Here is a 22,075-nt window from a genome sequence, read left to right as displayed (position 1 = left end):
TAATCTATTGCAAATAACTTGAAACTTTCATTGAACTCAATGCATTGTGTTTAAAATAGTGTTGCCTATTGCAACTCCTTGTAACTTTCTACAAAAGCCAATTGCGTATTGAAAAAGTATTTATATAAAGAATCTCACCCTGAGAAAGTATATTTTAATACCTATTGTTGGTTCTTAAATAAAACAAGCATATATTTTTAATATATAAACCATTGGCCTAGAGTTCAGTTATTGAGTGTGTGAGACCATTTGCTGACTGAGTGTGTGCAACAAATGCTTTACACTGTCCTCTGATACTGCCTTACTGCTCGACCAAGCTACCACTTTAGAGAGTAAGGTTATATCTAACTTTAGCCTCTGCCAAACCTCTGGGGGCTGTGGACTCTGTACACCCTGTACCTATTTAGGAACAGTATATACAGAGCCACTTTCTCACAATTACCAAAGGAGTAAATCTCATGGATTTAGAATAATTTTGTAAACTAGAACTATGAGATTCATATCTGGTATTTCGTTTTTCAATTTCCGATTAAATTCCTAGAATTTGGTTCGTCACCAAAAAATTGTTGACCTGAAGAAGCGAGAACTCTTGCGAAACACCCTAGCATAGATGTTACAGATGTGATGAATGATTTGGGATCACAGATGCCATAGATGTTTGAGGAATACTTTTGATCATGTGAAGTGTTAACCACAATAATATGTGACAGCTAAGTTTAGTGCGACCCTTAAATTACATATTGGTATTAGACTCCACAGTTTGCATGCTCTGGTTGATCATTAACTGAACTATAAGAATTGTGTAGATGCTGGCATTAATCTACACCAGTACAAGCGCTTGATTGCATGTTGTTGCCAAAGGCTTTTGAGTTGTTCTTTAAATGGTTCACTCCATGAACTTGTGCACTGTTGCTGAAGTATTCTTAAATTCAACTGCTCCTGCTAGATCCAGTTAAGGGTCCTGCAGTTTGGTCTGCTTTTAGTATATCTGTCTGTACCCTTTTGTTCACCTGTTTTGTGTACTTCTTTTCTTCCTAGGGAACGACACTATTGACTTCCCAAAGTTCTTAACTATGATGGCAAGGAAAATGAAGGACACAGATAGCGAGGAAGAGATTCGAGAAGCTTTTAGAATGTTCGACAAGGTATGGACCGGTATATGGAGTTTTAACTACTCAGATGGAAATCAGCGCCTGGGGTTTTCTTGAAAAATAAATCTTCATGAGTTGTCTTGGGTAATAACTCTTTGAAGATTGGTGGGATTGATTGGTAGTGTCTGTATGTGTTGGTCTTTAGCCTCTTCTGCATGTGGTGGTTATAGTGGTGGTCTTCATGCACTTAGATTGTAAGGGCTGATGTTGGGAAACAATAGCCATACAGACCTCTCTTTTCAGCTTTGATTTGCCCTCTGTGATGTAGTGTAAAAAGAATCCTCAGCTAAAGTTACAGAATAAAGATCCCCTCCTCTTTGAAGCTAATTTGCCCTTCTATCAAAACATTTGTATTTACCAACTTGGAAAACAGAAATACATAAATGATGCATTGCATGATTTTAGAATACTCTTTTTCATAAACATTCTTGCACCATATACGGATAGTCCTGATTGATTTTAGGCTCTCTGAGAGCAAAGCCTTCTTTCTGTGTATATAGAAAGAGGATGCCTAGATTAACTCTCAAATGTCTGTTCTTCCTTAGGATGGCAATGGGTACATCAGCGCTGCTGAGCTCCGCCACGTGATGACCAACCTGGGAGAGAAGCTAACAGACGAGGAGGTGGATGAGATAACACGAGAAGCTGATATTGATGGAGATGTACAGGTCAACAATGAAGGTAAGTTCCCTAGCATGTATGGGAGGAAGAGAGGTGTACGGGTAAACTGTAAAGATTGCTGCTCTTCCTTTGAAATTGGAGTATCGACTTTGGTTTGTTGGAATGGGAGAAGTGTCAAGTCTGTGGCATTCTGTCTGGGGAGGTGAGTGATATACATTTTGTTATGAAGATTGCCTTACAAATAGAAGGGTGCACTGCTGGTCATCTTGCAACATGTTGGCTACCTGCAAACCTTTCCACTCTTACCCCTTTCCTGACTTAATCACATTTCTTTTCACTAATGAACATAAAGTGCAGTTTCCATGGATGCTTTGAAGAACTTTTCTGCTTGTATGTTACCCCCCCATAGATTCGGTGCATGGTTGGAATAGTCTCCATTCTCATCAGATGTGCTAGGTTACTTTTAAACCTCTACAGAGTTTCATTTTATGAGTGTCTTTGCTTTCCTTTTGTTAGATGTTCGGCGACCATTATATCAGTAAATCATCTAAACTAAATCCCCTTATTGCATGTTTAGAAACCAAGCAATGCTGTTATCTTAAATTATCTGCTGTCCCAAAAAATGTATGAGCTGTTTCTATAATGGATGCATGGAGCAGTGACACTTCCCTGTTCAACATCTGGATCTCCTTAAAAGGGCTTGCTCAGTTTTTAATGATAACTGTTCTCTTTATGCAGGTTTTGTGGTGGCACCTGTTGTAGGAAGCTGGTTCTGTGAATGGTATGCCACTGGGTGGTTATACCGTCCACAGAGTTCAAGGGTTCCCCAAAAGTGTACATAGCTCAATGTAAAGCCCAAAGTGCTCTATTAGTGGTAGTGTGGGCGAGCAGCCTTAGGCCTAACACAGAAGAGTGTAAGACATTTATGGCATAACATTGACCAATAATGGACACAAGACTCATAAAGGAGATCCACCCCAATTTTAGAAAAATAAACTTTGTTTGTACCTTCAGACCAAGATCCTCGCAGTAAGATACGTACCTTTTTTAAATAAAAAATACTTTTCAGTTTTAAAAGTTGACAGTGCAATTTTTGAACAGTTCAATGTTATCCTATGGAGGAAAACAATTGTGCGGTTAAACAGGTTAGTACGCAACTTACTGTTCCAGTCTTTGGGACCAAAGGTTAGCAGTAGGCAAGATTCAGGTGCAGAGGTCAACCACACTGCTTGCAGGGGCCAAACTTTGGGCGGTTAGGACCAGCGGGGGGCCACAAAGCAGCACCAAGCATACATCACCACCAGCAGCACAGGGATGTCCGGGTGCAGGGTGCAATTTCAGCATCAAGGGCACAGTGCTTTTCAATGGAGATTCTTCTTTTGACAAACAGGCTGCAGGCATTGCACCGGAGGTTCCAGAAGGGAGACGATTGGCAGCAGAGGTGAGTGGTGATGTAGATGGTCATAGGGGCACTGTCTGTTCAGCACACCAAGACCCAGGGGTTTCGGGTGCAGGGGTGCCTTTTGACGTCAGTCTTACCGGAGCCGATCGTGGTCAGGGGGAACATCTGAAGTCGCACTGCAGGTGCCATCGTGGATGTCAAGAGAGGTCAACCAATGCTGGATTCGAGGTCTGGATCACTGGGGATATTTCACTGAGCAGGTGAGCCACTCAGACTCTGGCTGATGGCGTCGGTGCAGAGTGTGCAGGAGTTTCAGTTCCAGCTGGATCCAGAGTCCTTGCAGTTGATTTCTTCTGGACAGATCTGCTGTCCACAGGAGATTGGAGTCTTTTTTTCGACGACAGCAGTCCTCCCAGGATTTTCAGAGGTTGCTGGCTGCAGGACAGGTTGCAGGTTCGTCAAAGCTGGAGACTGGCCCGTAGAGCTGGGGCCAAGGCAGTCATTGTCTTCAGTCTTTTCTACAGGGATGTCTACTTTCTTTCTAGGTCATCGCAGACCTAGTTTCTAGGTCTGTGGGAAGACCCCTAAATAATAAATTTAGGGGCGTTTTAGGGGAGTAGCAGGTAGGGCCAATTGGCACTTTACCTGGGGTGAATGCACCCACTATTATGCCAACCTCCTGTGGAAGGGGGCATAGATCAAATCAAATCAAAAATAGCTTTATCCGATTTTAGTTCATAAAATCATGAAAGCACAAAGTAAAACACATTTAGTCATATGTACAATTATTCAAGGTTAAACGGTATTCAATGCACAGCTAAAAAATACAATCAATTATAAAAACAAAGATACATATTTAAAAACAGAGAGTTGGTGACGCGCCAGATATTTGCTAATTTTTTCCTTTTCACATGGTATTTCGAAATCTTAAAATAGTTTTTAAAAAAGAGGAGATGGCAGCTATGACAAGTTCATTTTCCAGCATCTGTAATTTCAGGAAGGCTATTCTACATTGTTTTAGCTTCCAGCTTCTCAGTATAGGCAGTAAAAATATTTTCCTTGGGACAGCATAATATTTACAAAATAAAGTGCAGTGCATAGTCGTCAAGATGGAAGTGTCGTCACAGGGGCATATTGGAAGACGTTTAGTCCAATCATTGGCCTCCAGAAAAGTAACCAACCTAAAAAAAGACCCACTGCGGAAACGGGCCAGAAGCATACGAGCAAAGCTGCTTTGTACCACTATTAGGTAGGGTTTTAGACCAAGAGAGGTACACATCAGATTGTTTGCCATAACAGTTTTCTTCTTGCTCTCCATGGTCCAGCGATCATTCTCTAGATGTTTCATACAGTGTGTCTTAAGGAATTTCCTGGAGACGGATTCCAGACAACTGGGGTTGTAAAAGTATTCAGGGTGGCCAATCGCCTGTGTCATGTTCTTTATAAAACTAAACCATGGTAGTTTTGCCACCCCGTTCAGCTTTAAACAGTCTGTTATCACATCCCTGTTGAAGCCCGTCTCCCTCAAGACACATATTTTATGCCATAACAAGAGAGGAGTAATCTTTATAGTGACAGAAATATATGCTAGGCCAAGTTCCCTATGGCACAAATAGGTGGCTGTCGAGCTAGGAACCGCCAATATGTAACGCAGGAAAGAATTTTCACAACGTTGTAAATAGTCCACGTTTTCAATGCCCCATATACCTGCCCCATATGTGCCCGTTGAGATGCATTTGGATTTGTAAATGGTCAATAATTCTGGGACAGGTCTCCCACCTAGATTTTTAGCAAAATTAGTGACAGCTCCCATAGCTCTCATCCTGGCCAGCTTTCTATTATTTGTAGCTGTTACCCAGGAGCCCCTCCCTATCCACAGTTAGGCCTAAGTATGAAAATTTGTCTGTAGTTGAAAGATTATTGCCATCAATAAAAACGACGCGTGACTTTTTCGTTTTTGGCTCACAGCTCATAGTAAAGGTCTTAGTAATATTAACATTTAAACCCCGCTCGGACATATAGGTTACAAAATTAAAAACTGACTTTTGCCTGCCCAACTGTGTCCGTGACATGATAACTGCGTCATCTGCGTACAGTAGGATGGGAACGGGAATGCCCTTGATAGATGGATAATCATGCTGGAGTTCACTCAGGTACTGTCCCAAGTTGTTTATATAGAGGGAGAAGAGTAGGGGGGCAAGAATGCACCCCTGTCTTACCCCTCTTTTTATGGCTGAGCATTCTCCCTGATCCCCAACCGTACCCTTGCACCTGCCCCCCTATATAGTTCCCTTATGAACGACAACAGGGACAGGTCCAAGTCCAGATGTTTAAGGGTGTCCCACAGCATGGCATGTTTAACACAGTCAAACACGGAGCTTAAATCCACGAAAGTAAGAAAAAGATTACCCTGCTTAGCTTTGGTGTATTTATCAATTATCAAGGACAAGTTCAAAACCTGTTCTATCGTCCCTAGGCCTGGTCTAAAGCCATATTGGAACACTGATAAAACACCTGTCTCTTGGACCCACATCTCCAGCTTATTTAAAATGACCCTGCCTGCTATTTTCATAAAAGCATCCAATAAGGATATTGGGCGATAGCACTTCGGCTCATTCCTGTTCCTTTTCTCAAATATTGGTATCACTATGGCGTCTGCCCAAGTGGGAATTTGCCCGTGGCGGGTGCAACTAATTAGTACATTTGTTAAAAGTGGAGCCCACAAGCCTAAATTAGATTTGTAGGCATCCACCGGACTGCCATCCGGGCCTGGTGCTTTTCCAGAGGCACTATCGATTATAGCCTTTGTCACTTCCTCTAGTGTAATGTTAATATTTAAAGGAAATGGCCAACAATCCATAAAAACATCCATTCCATGTGTGGTTGTTTCGCGGGTTCTATCATCAGGGGGCTCTTCCTCGTAGAGACCCGAGAAGAAGTCTACCCACATATAGCCACTGATCGCCATATCTACAATGTCGGTCTCTCTGTTATCAAAGAAAGGGGCATTAACCGCTCTCCAGAAGCCAATATTATCTTTATTCATGCAAGCCTCATGTAAGGCTGCCCATAGCTCCTTTTTTAGAGATGCCCTATGCTTTTTTTGTGCTTGCTGGTATAGGGATCTTGACTTCCTTATTTCGTCCCTGCACCTTGGTGTGTTATGCAAGGCCTTTTTTAATTGAGTGTGAGCCTTCGTGCATTGTTTATCGAACCAGCCCGGGGAAATTTCATTACCATGGCGTTTTTTCCTTGTTAGGAGCTTCCTGGCCTCATCTGCAATGTTCATAAAAGCATTAATTATGTCCTTGTCTTCCCTGTCCTGTGACAAGCATGTATTTATATCCTCTCTGCTGTTATTAATCAGACCTTGGAGGAATGCCTCAGGATCCACTTTAGTCCAATTTAACCTATAACCATTTGTACTGGCGAGATATATATCACTATTGTATGTAGAATTCCTGTCAATTTTTTTTGCCTGTCCATTTAGTACGAGATCCAGGCAGATAGGGTAATGATCGCTTATGAGGAGATCAAGAGTCTTACAAGAAAGTACTTTACGGGAGTACCTGTTAGATGTTAAAACGAAATCAATGATTGAATTACACCCCCTTCCGTTGTATGTAGGTTGAAACGGGGTGGGGGTCAGACATGATTCGTTTGCATATCCAAGATCAGATTGGAAAGCAATATCATTCAATAGGTCACCCAGTGAAGTATGAGCAAAGTGTGAAAGGGCAGCTTTGCTGTCGTTACCCAGCCCACAGATGCCCTGTTCACTAAACTGACACAGAGAACAATTAAAATCGCCTAACCAGATGATATGCATATCTCCCTTTGAATTTTCTTCTAAATTTTTTACGGAAGTGCCTAGGTTCGATAGAACATTCAACTGTTGCACTTTAGGAATGTTGTTATATAAATTTATTACGATTACGTCCCTTGGCCCAGGTAGTTTTAGTGACAAGATTTGATAGTATATAGAGGTTTCTCTAACTTTCATGTTTGAGATGCCGGCTGAGTTAGATACATAGGTGCATAGGCCTCCTTTATTTCGCCCTTGATTACTAATGCACGCAGGTATACTAAAAGTTTGATAGCTAATAATATGCATCTCTTCTATCGCCCAAGTTTCTTGTAAGGAGACGATGGCATAATTATTAACCCCTTCCCCGCTCATGACGGAACCGCTCCGTCATGAGCCACGGTTGCCGTGTGCTCATGACGGAACGGTTCCGTCATGCCACGCCCGTTGGCGGCCGCTCCGCCCACGCGGCGCTGTTTCCCCGCCTGTGCGGGGGGACAACGCAACTGGGCGGAGTCATGACGGAACCGTTCCGTCATGAGCACAGCTCAACCGTGGCTCATGACGGAGCGGCTCCGTCATGAGCACAGCGCCACCGCGCTGCCCCCCCCCGCACCCCCCAGCGCCGCGGCGGAATTCCCGCCGCGGCGAAGGGGTTAATATAAGTTAGCCACTGGGGATCTTTCACTTTAGTTCCTAGGCCAGCAATATTCCACGTCAATATTTTACAGGTATTTTCAGGATTTTGTCTACATGCTGCTCTTCCTTTTGTCCTTTGAGTGGATGAGATATTAAGATCATTTTGGCCCTTTAGATGTAAACTTTTTACAAGAGCGTTACCACTATCCTCTTCCATAGTTATAATTTTAGTTGAGACGGGATCAGCTGTATGCGTGCAGAAGGTTTTTAATACCGTGCTGGATAGGCGGCTCCCGCTCTTCACAGTCATGGCCATGTTCCCCTTGGCCTCTGCCCTCTCTGTCGTAACAAGGGGTCAATCCAGTTCTTCCATCCCTGTTAGGGGTTCATAGCGATTGTCCCTTGTACAAGTCCCATGTGCGTCTTCTATTGTCAGGGTCCATGTTTGCATGTTTTCTATTGTCAAGGGCCATATTTGGATGAATTCCAATTAAGCTATGTGTGCCTGCACGTGGAGGGTAAAAGGCTCCCAAAGGGTATACCTTGATTGCACTATTAGTGGGAAAGGCATTTTCTAACCTATTTAATATTGTAAACACTCGGATCGCTAAACGTCAGAACAACACAATCGCCCTGAAACTTTTTTCCTTCTTTACCCACCCATGCAACCCGTCTTGCCATTTTAAAATGCCTGAATAGCACATCCGTGAGACCAGTGTGCCTTCCTAACCAATGGAGGGATTTATTACGGAGTTCTTGCCAGGATTCTGGTTCCAGTGACCTTAAAACTGGAACGTTGGCCAGTATCACCACATAAGGTGTGGCTTCAGGAGGTAGTTCATGACAGGTGCGAGTTTGAGCTTCCTGGGGTGTCCTCCAGTCCCTATGGTGATCCTCCAAACTGTTTTTAAGTCTATTTTCCTCTCCCACTCTATTGGTAGATTCGGAGGATACATTTTGGGCACCCAGGACAAAATTATATCCAGAGGTAAGAGGAACAGAAGTGCCATTCCTGGGTGCTATGTTTGGGGTTACCATATTACTCGAACTTGTCGGGCCAGTTCAGATCAAATTTTCCTCTGCCTGTATTACTTTCCCCTGGATATAGGTAGAATGCTTGGCTGTCAAGGACCCCTCCAAGTTTGCCACTCTCTCAGTTAGTGTCCCCAATGCATTCTTGATATATGTGTGCAGTTCAACTATGCTTTTAGCGATTTTTATCAAGTGCCAAGGATTGAGTCAATAGCTGGGCATTCATGGTAGAATTCTTTGCAGGCCCTCTGTTATTACCAATGTTTAACTTTTGCGGTAGTGATTTAATCTGGGGTGCCCTTTTCTTATCTTTTTGAGCCTCCCCGCCCCTTTCCCTTTCAAATTATGTATAGTGGTGCTCTCTGGACTGCCAGGATTTTTGGAGCGTTTCAAGGGAGGTTGTATATCCTCTACCGGCTCGCTCAGGTCACTCTGGGTTGAAATATTCTGTATGGAGGCATTTGAATGTCCCAGGGGTAGATCGTTTTTACATTGTTCTTGGGGGGTATCGGCGTTTAAGCATCCCTCCTCCCTCACTGCGCCCAACATACCCTTCGATAGTGTTTCCTCCACTGTATTAATCTGTTCCTCAATGGCCCCCATAGCCCCTGTAAGATACGACAATAAAGAAGTCTGACCCGGTAACTTGGTCTCAACCTTAGCAGTAGTTGTTGAGTGCTTTAGCTTCCTTTTAGGCATAATTAGACGTTTAACAGTGGCAGGACAGCAATGTCAATGTACGAGACTAAAACACTCACTTCCCGCAAGCTTACTTCTGCAAGTACAGGTCCAGGTCCAAGGCCGAGTACCACTCACTGCGCCGTCCGCTTAGTCGCTCATGGCGAGAAGATTAGAGGGTAGGCCCAGCCCGGCCCCTGTAGGTCCCTGACGGGCACGGACGGGCCTGCCCTTGGCCCACGCGCGTCCCGCGCTGCGGGAGGCGCACGTTGTTTTTATGGGGCTCTGGCGCCCTCCAATGGCGCCTGGTGCCTGTTCGGCGCGCTGGCCGCTGGGAACCGTAGTTTGCTCACGATGCTGTTCCCCTCACGGCAGTGACCGTGTCGGTTGTGGAAGGCAGGCAGTGAGGCAGTGGACACAGGACACAGGAAGGATCCTGCCGTTCCCCTCACGGCGCTAGTAGCGATGCAAATAGCGCGTCCCACGCTGCGGGAGGCGCACGTTGTTTTTATGGGGCTCTGGCGCCCTCCAATGGCGCCTGGTGCGTGCTCTGCGCGCTGGCCCCTGGGAACCGTAGTTTGGTCACGATGCCGTTACCCTCACGGCAGTGACCGCGTCGGTCGTGGAAGGCAGGCAGTGAGGCAGTGGACACAGGAAGGATCCGGCCGTTCCCCTCACGGCATTAGTAGTGATGCAAATAGCGCGTCCCCTAGACCTAGCCCTGATTGGAGGATTCTCCATATCCTCGAGATGGCGGGGCCTGAAAAATGTGGTTCACCTCGCCTCTTCGCCCTACGGGTGGAGTTGGCAGAGGTATGCACACCACCTGTTCTTCTAAGTGTTCCCACCCAAAGTGGGGGTGTAAACCGGGGGCTGCCATCTGCTGCTAGCAGCAGAAGCTAGGGTTCACATTGCAAAGGCTGCAGTCCTTTGAAGCTTCCCTCTCGAATCGTGCCCATCCTGGGGGATGAGGTGTAACCCCCTCGCCCAGGATGTGCATTCTTTCTGGTCCCAGAGAGCAGAGGCTCTCCACCCATGGGTCCAGAAACATGCCTGTGTGCGAAGGCTGCCTAAAGTCAGTCAGTGCCCACACTTGGTAGGTTTTTCACGGTCTGCTTCTGAGGTGCCCTCTGAGTACATAGTTTTTAATAAATCTCACACTGGCATCAATGTAGATTTATTAAACGTTGTTGTTTTGTAACAAACACTCCTAGTTTCAGTGAAGCCATCATGGTGCTGGGGAACTAGAGTTGTCAAGTTCCCAGCCCATATACTCTCTATGGCTTCCCTGGCACTTACAATATGAAGGAATAGATCCTAATACTGCAGGGGCCTATCTGCTCAAGCAGATATGCCCACACCTTGCCTTAGGGCTGGTAAGGTCTGTTAGAGGGATGACTTACCTATATCTTTGGCAGTGCTAGTTGGCATGGCACACAGGCAGTGTGCCATGTTGACTTTGTTGTTTTGTCTGCATCTGGCCACCAGGCATGCAGCAGTGCAGTCTGCATGTCCTAGGTGAGGGATTCCTAGGGGACCCTCTTCAATCTAAGTACCCTAGGTGCCCATGTACCTTTTACTAGGGACTTACAGGGGCCCTGAAGGGCCAGTTGGGGGATCAGTTTTAGGGAAAGAACACTGGTACTGGGAACCTGGACAGCAGAGACCCAGTACTCTGCAGTCAAAGTTTCAGCAAAAGCCAGGCAAAAAGTGCAACAGAACCCCATTTTCTCACACCTGTGTAAGATTAAGTAATCTTGGAAGTCAACAATGTTGTTCCTTTTTGGGGGGGGGGGGGGGGGAAGGGGGGGGGAGACAGCGTCTGACTGAGTAACCAGGAAATTAATGACAATGAGCTGAAGGCAGTGTAGGAATGCAATACGCCTATCTGGCTCCCATTGAAGTAGGGAAGACTCATGACTGTGGCAACAGTACCAAACTCATTGCAGTTAATAGAAACTTGGCCTCATAGCATGAAGCTACCACACGCAGAAACACTGGAATGTAGACTAAGTCAAAGTGACTTGGGCAGCAGGAATGCAAGTAGAAACTTAAAGGGGTAGCAGATAGACTTACTGGCGTGCAAATGGTTGAAGTAAATGCTCTATGAAGTTGCAGTGAGGGCTGCAGGCAAAACCCGTACATGATGTGGGACTTGCTAGGTCCTTAAGGCTGGGTAGCACTCACAAAATGCTTCTGGTACGGTTGGTTGAGCCTACGAAACGAAGTCCCAAGAATGGAAGACTTGCCTGCCCGTTCAAGTGTACTAACACGCAGCTATGGTTGCATTGAAAGCTGGTGGATCTCGAAGAACTGCCAGACTCCCCATCCCCTGTCTTGTTGCAGGACCATATGAAGATTCTTCAAAAGAATGCTGTGCAAGGATTTTGCTGCTGAAATATTTTGTTCAAGCCCCACCTTCTCAACCACCACCAACTGTCGGGCTCCTCTAATTTACAGATTTTGGCAGAATGTATGGTGAAAATGTATCTATTTTGTGCAGTGTCTGTCATTTCTTTTGATGCCACTCTTTATTTGAGGATTTTCTTTCAATCACCACACTAGGGGCCAAATGTATCAAGTGTTATTTCCAGTCGCAAACAGGCTGATTCACAGAATCGCCGGGTTTGCAAATGTAACAAAGCATTATTGGTATGTCTCAGACTGCAGCTTGGTAGCATATTACCGAATCTCAATTTTGGTTTGTGATCAAACACTGATTTGTTATTTGGGAAGGGCGCCCCATCCAAACACCGAATGTTATGTATTAATGTTTTGCGACCGAATTCCCGTTGCAAAACATTAATAATTTCCCTTCTGAAGTGTAGTGGTAATTAATTCTCAAATGGGGCCTGTTTCTATTTGTGAGTGTTAAAAAAAAAAAAAAAGGTTTAAGGGAAGGCAGTGCTCCATGGGACCACTGCATCATCTTAAACAACATTTAAAAAAATAAAGTTTCTTTTAAGGAAATCGGGTTGCATTTAAAATATAAAAAGTCTGCTTTATTTAAAAGCAATCACAAACATGGTGGTCTGCTGACCTCAACAGGCCGCTGTCCCTGTGATGACGTTTATTCCTAATGGTCACAAATTGCGACCTACCTTATTAATATTCATGAGATCAATTTGCACTAGGAATCACTAAATGAAATTGAGTTTCATACATAAGGAATAGTGATTACCCTTTTGCGATTTACAGAAAATACAATTAGGTAATCACTGATCCTTAATATTCATACATCTGGCCCTAAGTGCTGTACTTTACGGCACTTAACATCCCTCATGGGAGTCGCACAGGGCGAAGGCATCACATTCTTTGCTGAAATTGACCAGTATTGTTAATCTTACTCAGGTGTGAGGAAAACACAGTAGCCTGTCAAAGAAGAGACTGGAACCAAAAGATTCTCTTGGCTTCACAGTTGGTCAGTGCCAGAAAAGACCTGTGATTTAATTTTTGTATGGAAGTATAAGATTAATGACGTGAAACCTTGCAGCACTTCTGAGAGTGCAACCGCATCTTTCTTAGTCCTTTACAAAATCTAAGAGTACTTTTAGGGGGGAAAGTATTGTGATAAAGCTGATAGACATCTAGCCACGGATTCCTTACCATAGAATATTCCCCAGGTTTAAAACTGGATCTGGGAATTTTGGAGCAGTATTCCTGTGAGACGGTAGGTCGTATTATTTGGCTTCACATCAGCCGCACCGAATTGAACATGCGCAGTGGCAATATAGGCGCTATCCCAGTTCGCTAACATCAGTTTTCTTTCTGTACCAGTCGGCGCACATCTGGAGAGAGCTATCCCAGTCAATTTTTTGAAGGACTTTTTTCAACTTTTGTCCAGGCTTTTTTCGAGATATCTCCTGGTCCCACGGGCAAGGAAGGGACCGCCATTGTGTTTTGCTGGTGCGTTCGCTCTCTGCGCCAGTGGGGTTCCTTAGATGCAATCCTGGATCCGGAACGGTGCTGCTTGCAAAACCACAACCTTTCTCAGTGCCTGCTCCTGTGCCGTAGTTCCTGGCGCAGTCTAAGCCCCACAGTGATGCCGACCCATCATTATTCCCTACTCCGGGATAGAGCCGGATGGGTATCACCTGGTGCCGACTGGTACCATGCCCTCTGACTCTGAGCCAGAAACCTATTCTCTTGACAGGCCTGGAGAGGGTGACTATTGGGAGAGGTCAGAGGACCCTTATGGTTACCATCATCCCCTTGATGACAACTGGTACAAAGAACTGGAGGTTGCAGCGGTTTGAACACCTCACCAGACACTGGTTTGGTCTGTTCTCCCTACCGTGGCTACGGAGGATGGTGCCTCATTCTCAGTAGTGGTGCAGAGTGCGGCTGAGGTCTTGGACCTTCAGTTGCCCATGGTGGCAGTCAACACACGTCTGGACAGAGGTGCTTCAGCTGGGAGTTATCCCTTTTGAACCTTTACTCCATTCCCTAAAACCCTTACAGATGTCCTTGTCCAAGTCCTGCAGAAGGGCTCATGTGTACAGGATAATTGCCTCCTGCCATCGCCTGCTCCTGATGACCCCAATTTCATCACTCCGCATCCCACCCCGGAGTGCTTGGTGGTCCAAGCCTCCACCTTCAGGCTCAATACAGATGCATTCCCTAAGACTCCTCTGGATAGGGAATTCTTGCCAGCCTACCACTGCGGTCTGTAAACACCATGTGCCTTTTCGGACAATACCAGCATTCTATGTGGGATTTGGTTGCGCAAACCCCCCCTATGGTCTTGGAGGAGGCCCAAGCCATACTGGATGAAGCAATTGATGATGGGCGCGATGCAGCAAAGTTCACTATCAGATGTGGACTTCGCAAAACCAATTTGCTGGGTAGAGCGATTTCATAGTCCGTGACACGGAGACACCAAACCTGGCGGAGAACCACTGGCTTCTCTAGGGATGTCCAAGCTCCACTCCGTGGCATGCCCTTTTGATTGCTGTCGCCTCTTTGGGGAGAAGGCAGCTATGCACTGTAGCGCTTTAAGGATAGCAGAGCTACACCAGGTCCTTGGGCTTATCCATGGCCCCATGGAACCACAGTCTACTGTTTATCTCTTCCATGGCTACGGGAGGGGCTACCAACCATGTAGTTTCTCTCCCAGCAACCAAGGCCAACATCATTCCCATCCATTTCGTGACCATGGGCGTGGTTCCCACTGATCACATGGGCTCACCAGCCAGAGGCTGGGTCAGTCCACCTCCCCAGGCAGCCGCAGCCTCCAAACCCCTTTAGTTTCCCCTTGTACCACCATGAGCACCAAGTTGCAAGCTGGATTTGCCATCATCTGCCTCACTGGAAGTTGATAACATCAGACAAGTGGGTTTTGCAAATAGTCCAGAAGGACTACTCCATACCCTTTCTTAAATTCCCTCCACCCGTGCCACCTACTTTCGACTGGCTGATGTTGGACTAACTCTCCTTGTTCTGTCACAGAGTGTTAGCTCTTTTTTACAAAAGAAGCCACTGAGAAGGTACCGGCATAAGAAGTTGGTCGTGGATGCTATTTCCGCTGATTTCTGGTGCCCAAAAAGGAAGTAGGCCTTCGTCCTATCCTAGACATGCCCCTTCTCAGTTTCTTCCTGAAAAGGAGAAGTTCAAAATGCTCACCTTAGCTCAGGCCTTGTCTGCCCTGGATCTCAGAGACTGGATGTTCGTGTTGGACTCGCAGGACGCATATTTCCCCAGCCCCGTCCTGCCGGCCCGCAGGTGCTGCTTGCTGTTCATGGTGGGCCAAGGGCATTTTCAGTTTCCCATGCTCCTCTTTGGCCTCACCAGCAACGCTCGGGTGTTCATAAAAGTGTTGGCGATGCTTGCAGCACATCTGTGGAGGTAAGGGGTACCAATGTTCCCCTACCGCAGTGATTGACTGTTGAAGGCGTGCTCGCCCCAGGCTGTCGTCTCCCACCTCCAGACTAAGGCAAAACTTCTGCATTTGCTGGGGTTCACTGTCAACATCCCAAAGTCACGCCTGACTCCCTCTCAGACACTCCCTTTCATCTGGGCCGTTCTGGACACAGTGCAGTTTAAGACCTACCCTCCTGAACAGAGATCAGGATTTTCAGGCCATGATTCTGATGTTTCAGCCTCTAACCTGGATTTCGGTGAGTCTGACTCTGAGGCTGTTGGGCCTCATTGCCTTCTGCACTATTCTTGTGACACATGCCCATTGGCACATGAGGGCTCTGCAGTGGGACTTGAAGTTCCAGTGGGCATGGCATCAGAGGAATTTCTACGACCTGGTCCAGGTCTTAGAGTGAACTGAAAAAGAACTGCAGTGGTGGCTAACAAACCATGATTGGATCAGCGGCAGACCCCTTTCCCTTCCCTGACCAGAGTTGACTGTAGTTACATATGCATAACTCCTGGGCTGGGGCGGACATCTGGGAGAGGTAGAGATAGAGGATTCTGGTCTCTGGTGGAGTCTGGGTTTACCGTCAAGCTGCTGGAGCGCCGGCCGATCCGGTTGGCATTGAAGCCTTTCTTCTATCAAACTCTATTGCAGGTGTCCATGGACAACGCCACAGCCATGTAGTGCTGCGAGAAGCTGGGATGGGGTCGTGGACCCTTTGTCAAGAGGCCCTGCTTTGAGAAAGCGCTATCTTTCTTGCATGGTATGCCCCCACTTTTTGCTGAATTGCTGAATGTACTTTGACTGAGTGTGCCCTGGACTCCTGCCGATCAGGTGCCCAGGGCGTATGTTCCTTCCCTAAAAACCTAAAACCCAAATTGGCAAACCCTGGCCACATGTCAGCCCTTGGTAAATGGTACCCTAGGTACCCAGGGCCTTGTGACCAGGGAAGGCCTCTAAGGGCTGCAGCACTCATTGCGCCACCCTTAGAGGCCCTGTACCCTAACACACACACACTGCCCTTGCAGGCTGAGTGTCTGGGTACAAGACAAAACAAAGAGTCAACATGGCACACATCCCTGTGTGCCATGCCCACCACCTACACTGCCCTGGCATACATCAGCCACCCCTCTAGCTGGGTGCCCTATGCCAGTGGTGTGGGCACAGGAGCATGAGCCCTGTGCCCCTACAGTACCCAGGTCCATTCCTGGGCACTGTAAGTGCAGTGTTGCCATTTAAGAGTACATGGTGCTGAGAGCTCGTCAAACATGAACTCCACAGCACCATAATGGCAACACTGAAGACTGAGGTTTGGTATCAAACTTCTCAGCATATTAAACCCGCACTGATGACAGTGTGGGATTTAATGTACCAAGCACCCCAGAGGGCATCTTAGAGATGCCCAATGAAACCTAACCAACAATCCACGTCTGGTCTGGGAGGCTGCCTAGGCTGCCACACAGCAGACATGTTGCTGGACCCCTGGGTAGGAGAGCCCCCGCTCTCCTGGGCCTGCAACAATGCACATCCTGGGCGAGGTGCTAGATCTCCTCCCCCAGGATGGGCAGGGGGAAGCTTCAAAGGCATGCCGCCTCTGTGAGCTTCCCCAGGCCACTGGCAGCCCCCACTCTGGCGGGAAGCCTGGCCGGAAACCCCAAATAAGGACAGGGTATGTGCCAGCCTGCCAACCCCACCCCTCAGGTGGGGAAGGCGAGGTGAAGCACATCTCCGGGCTCTCGCCATCTTGAAGATGGGAAGCCCTGGCCAATCAGGACTAGGCTACTGCCCCCCTCCCACAGGAGAGAGGCAGGATAGGGGGTGTACCCACCCCAGGACAGGGACCCACCTACGTGTAACGCCCCTAAATCTAGTATTTAGGGACACCCTGAACCTTCCTTCCCCAGATTCCAGATTCCGAAATACAAAGAAGAGCAAGAAGAAAGAAGACCTGCCCTGCAGCTGCTAAGAAGAGGAAGACACCAACTGCTTTAGCCCCAGCCCTACCGGCCTGTCGACCCCCGAACCTGCTCCTGCTCCAACCCGACATCTCTTGTGGCCAGCAACCTCACAAACCCCGGAGGACCTGGCTACCTTTTGGCTCTAAGCACCTGGGACTCCCATGAGTAGCGCTCTACTCAAAATCCGCTTCAAATCCCTGGCATCAGCCCGGAACCGCGAACCCTACACACTCTGCACCCGCCAAGCCTGGCCTGTGCCGGAGTGAACAAAGACCACGAGGACGACCCCACGGCGACTGTGACCCCGAGTCCGGCACCCAAGAACTTCCCTCGACGCTCCTGACGACGCCTGCAGCCTCAGAACCAGGTACCCCCCCAACCACGGTCAATAGAGGGTAAGATTTTCCGACACCAAAAGGCACCCCGGCGCCCCACGGCCCCCTGTGCCCAACTCCTGGGTACCTACCTATCCTCCAACTACCCAACTTACCTCTCGAAGTGGTGGTTGCACCTGAAGAATCTTCGTCCCCGAGCTTGCAGTCTTTTTCTAAACCGGAGCTTTCCTATTGAAATCAATTGAGCGCCCGAAGGCTCAAAAGCACCCTGCACCCAGCCGCCCGAATGGCCCTGGCCGTGTAACCTTTGCACCTATCTACTTCCCCATTTGCCCTGAGCAAGTGACCAGGAGCCCAGCTCCCACAGCCGCGTGTCCTGCTAGTCAGCAGCCACCAACCAAGGCCCCCCTGCCTCCCATAGGATAACATTGGGGACAGTATATACAGAGCCACTTTCTCACACCTGCGCATCTGGACATAGCTGGAACGTCGGGGCATTTCCCTGGTGGTTCAACACCTGGCAGGCTTCCTGAAAGGGCAGATGAACTTAGCCGTCGATGCCTAGCAAATCACCAATGATGTCTCCACCCGGAGGTGGTGCATGGTCTTTTTCTAGAGTGGGCATAGCTTTGGTTAGAGCGGTTCACCCCATCCTGAGAATGTGCAATGTCAGCAGTTTTGCACGCAGGAGTATCCAAAGCGGCTTTCGCTCCGAGATGCTTTCTCCTCGACTAGAACGTTTGCTTCCTGTATGCCTCTCTGCCAATACCACTCCTGCCCAGAATTCTCAAGAAGATCAGTAACAACCAGGCCAAGGTCATTCTTGTGGCTCTGGATTGGCCACGGAGAGGTTGGTATCCCGAGCTTATGAGCATCTGTCTTCCGTTCAGGCTACCCTTTCAGGAGGATCTTTTGTCGCAGCAACAGGTGAGTGCAACCAGCTTTCAACTTCCAATCCCCCTTCTGTACCCAAGTTTGTGATGCAAGTATGACAGCAAGGTGTTCCTCCACCAAGATGGTATAAGCCTGTTGTTGGGACAGATTTGTGCCATGGTATGCATCCTGAAACATTGACCCCCTTTCTCCTCCCTTATACCAAGTTCTCCTATTTGGTTTTTTCTTCTGATCCAGTGGTCTGCTTTGGGCAGTTGAAGGATATCTGCCTGCCATTTGGCATTCTTGCGGTTGCCAAACCAACCATCTCTATTTGAATCACCAGTTTGGACCAGGTTCCTGAAATGATTAGTACACATTTCCCCAACCTATTCATCATGCCCCAGTAGATTCTTCACTTGGTTCTACCTTTCCCCATAATATGTGCACCCTTTGAAACTCTACACAACTGCCCACTTCGCTTGCTGACTATCAAAACGGCCTTTCTAGTGGACTTAACCTCTGACTCAAGGGTCCGCAACTGCAGGCCCTCTCTGTAAATCCACCTTTTACCCAGACAAGCTTGTTCTGAGGACCCGTGCTGCCTTCCTCTCGAAGGATGCGACACCCTTTCATGTTGATCAAAACATCACCTTGCCTACCTTTTTGCTCCGCCTTACTCTTCTAAAGAACAGTTGAGAATCTGCAGTTTAGACCCAAAAAAGTATTGTCGGTCTACCTTGATCGCACAATAGAGTTCCAGGTGAACATTCCTCTGTTTGTGGGGTATTATGGAGCTAGGAAAAGGAAGGACGTGCAGAAACTGACCATCTCTCGATGGGTGGTGATCTGCATAAATTTCTATGCATTGGCCAAAAAGCAACCCCCTGAGGTCTTGCATGCTCATTTTACTAGAGCCAAGGAGAGGACACACCCACGGTTATGCTGCCTGCAAACTGACTGAAGAGCCCACGGGAACATACAGTACCGTGGCTTGTGTGTGTTTCTAATACAATTTAAATATGGAACAGAAAAGCCCTTAATTAATCACAGACTTTGCCTCGGCCCATCAGAGAAAACTCACTTATCTTCAGAGTTTATCATACAAGGCGACAGTCTCATTAAAACAGAGGGAAGTGGAACAACCCTTCCTCTGCTTTATTAAATGATGACACTGAACGCGTGATGCCAGAGATGGTTGAAGAGCACGTTGTGCCCACCCACTTTTGATTGTCATCAACCTAGGAGCTACTTAGGAGCCCCACTTAAAATCCAATCAAGTGTCCACGTATTGGATCCTTTTTTAACTAAATCAATAAGACTACACACAGTCTATCTTGTTTTGTCCTGATGATGACCCGCGTTTGATGCTTAAATGTAGCACAGATACACATGGGTCGAAACGTCGACGCAAAATCGGAAGCACTACATTCCATTTTGACCAGTTAATGGATTAGGAATATTTTGAGGTCATTTTGAGAATAACTGTTTTTACTCTTCCTTATTGTTAATGTCGTTTATGTATGCACTCAATGGATTTGTTGTCTTGTAATTTATGAAAACTATACACTTTTTCCCACTCGGTCTCACTCTTTGCACCAGATAATGTGTATATGACCTGTTTCTTTTTCTTTTGTAAGATGATACAAAAACCTTTTCGCTTTAAATAAATTACAGAATAACATAATTAGTTTATGCTATTTACTTGAAGCATGTGTTTAGACAGATATATGTAACATTGACTGATAGCCTAACGTAGAAATCATTTAGCTTTGAAAAGTGTGTTATGGCAGAACCACTGTTCATTTCATGTAATTGTCCCCAGGTTCTGCACTATACTGGGTATCCCTATTGATTTATACTGAAGGCTGCAACCACGGCATTCGCGCTCTGCGTCCCTGTCCTGAACTTCTGTTTGTAAGCAACGTGTGCATCGTTACACACGTTCACGGTGCATTACTGTCTAGATTGTCAGGTCCATTGCGACAAGCAATTTGCCTGTTCAGTCCTGCAGGACTTTTTGGTTTGATTAGTTTCGGAGACCCACCTCCGGGGAGATATTGTTGGAGTATCTATTTTAAGGTAAGGAATCCGCATCACAAAGTATCAGATGAGCAAGTTACTTACCCTTGGTAGCGCCTTAACTGGTAGAGACTTTTATCGAACTGCATATTTTTTTTACAGATCCTCCCTGCTCTGCAAACTGAATCATTAGGGTTACCCTTCTCAGGGCCTTGGCAATCCACACTAGTATGTCAGAATTCTTCATGACTGTGCTTCGAGTGTATAAAAGTGGGAAAATAATCTGATTTCAGTGCACTGGGGTGGTGCCTATATAGGCACCGCACATGTCACTTTGGCATGGACAATGCCTAGCAGATAGGGCGCTAACAAAGGTAAGTAACTTGTTCAACAGGGGTATTGACTTGTGTTTATGTTTCACCCCACCTAAGGGTCTGAAGGTAACTGATTCTTGGTCCTTCCTGGTACCAGCTTGAATAGGCCCCAGATTGCTGTGGGGTTAATCTTACTTCTGAAGTCCAACCCCTCAAGAAGGTAGATTAGGTTAAATCCATTGTTTTGTTAGTTTAGCCAGTCTCCTATAAATCAAGATTGGCACCAGCCCAGCTTCACAAAACCCAAAATGTCCACTGCTCTACCAGCAGACACAAAGTGTACACCAAGATACAGACCATGAGTGGGTTTCTCTGAAGAGTACAGACAATGGTACCACACCCACAGGCCGGTCATTACAAGCTAAAGGCTTTCTTGAATCCAGTGGCAAAGTGACCAAGGGACCCACGTCTGGGTCCAAACTGGAAAGGCATGGTGAGCAAAAAACAATGGATTTACATGGAATATGTAATATGATGTTCTGCGATTTACTTAAATTGATCTGAAATAGGGTTTGGCAGACTCAGTACTGATAAGGATAGGCTCAGTACTGATCAAGGATAAGCTTAATAGTGACCTGCGTTGCTGTTGTCCTGCTCTTCCTTTTGGAGCTTGTAATATTTATATTTATATTTGCAATTGTCTCGTCAAAGTTTAGAATTTCTGCATTCTGTCCAGAACAATCTCATATATTCACCCTAGTACAGTGATCAGGGCCTACATCCATAGTTTACATCATATTACATATTACATCATATTTACCTAATCTGGCTATCTGGGGTCCTCTAATTCATTGGCTCTGCATAACCGAGTTTTGGCGTAAATTGTCTGAATAAAGCAGGCCAAGGCTCAAAGTCCTCTGCTCAGCACGTTACAGTCCCAAATTTTATCAAAGGACCAGAAATCGTGCAAGCATCTATCCTAGCCTGTAGAGTTGGAAAAAGTTTGCAGTCATCAAGCGATCAGGCAGCATCTGGACCATCAAGAAAAAGGCGTCCCCTTCCCTATTCTACTACCCTTTTTATAATAAATATCAGGTTAACATGATACCACTGTTATTGGCCTAAAAATGTGATTGGCTGGTTGGGATTGTCCATTTCTTATTCCCAGATTCTCAGTTCAGTTCGAGTTGTGATGTCACTGGTCCGCTTTAGTATCGGCTTGTTCCGGTCTGCTGTATGCTTGATTGTTCCCTTATCTTGGCAGACCACCAAATTCTTATCCTTGACCGGGAACATGATGTGTAAAGATTGCTAAGAAGTTCACGATACCGTCCGAACATGCGCAGTTAACTCCGCGTTTCACGAGATGGTGGCCACTTCTG

General features: G+C 46.6%; 1 protein-coding gene across 1 annotated transcript in view; it reads left to right on the top strand.

Moving 5' to 3' along the window:
• LOC146798639 (neo-calmodulin-like) overlaps positions 1-22,075 on the top strand; it is a 266,479-nt gene that overhangs the window by 222,603 nt on the left and 21,801 nt on the right. The window contains exons 5-6 of the mRNA XM_085625965.1: positions 1,039-1,145; positions 1,697-1,832. Of these exons, the coding sequence (XP_085482091.1) occupies positions 1,039-1,145; positions 1,697-1,832 (243 nt within the window). The remainder of the gene's footprint in view (positions 1-1,038; positions 1,146-1,696; positions 1,833-22,075) is intronic.

This window comes from Triturus cristatus, chromosome 9, assembly GCF_964204655.1.
Source record: "Triturus cristatus chromosome 9, aTriCri1.1, whole genome shotgun sequence".
In the NCBI taxonomy this organism is placed as follows: domain Eukaryota; kingdom Metazoa; phylum Chordata; class Amphibia; order Caudata; family Salamandridae; genus Triturus; species Triturus cristatus.
The sequence above is the reverse complement of the archived record's forward strand: the minus strand, read 5'-3'. Positions and strand labels throughout refer to the sequence as shown.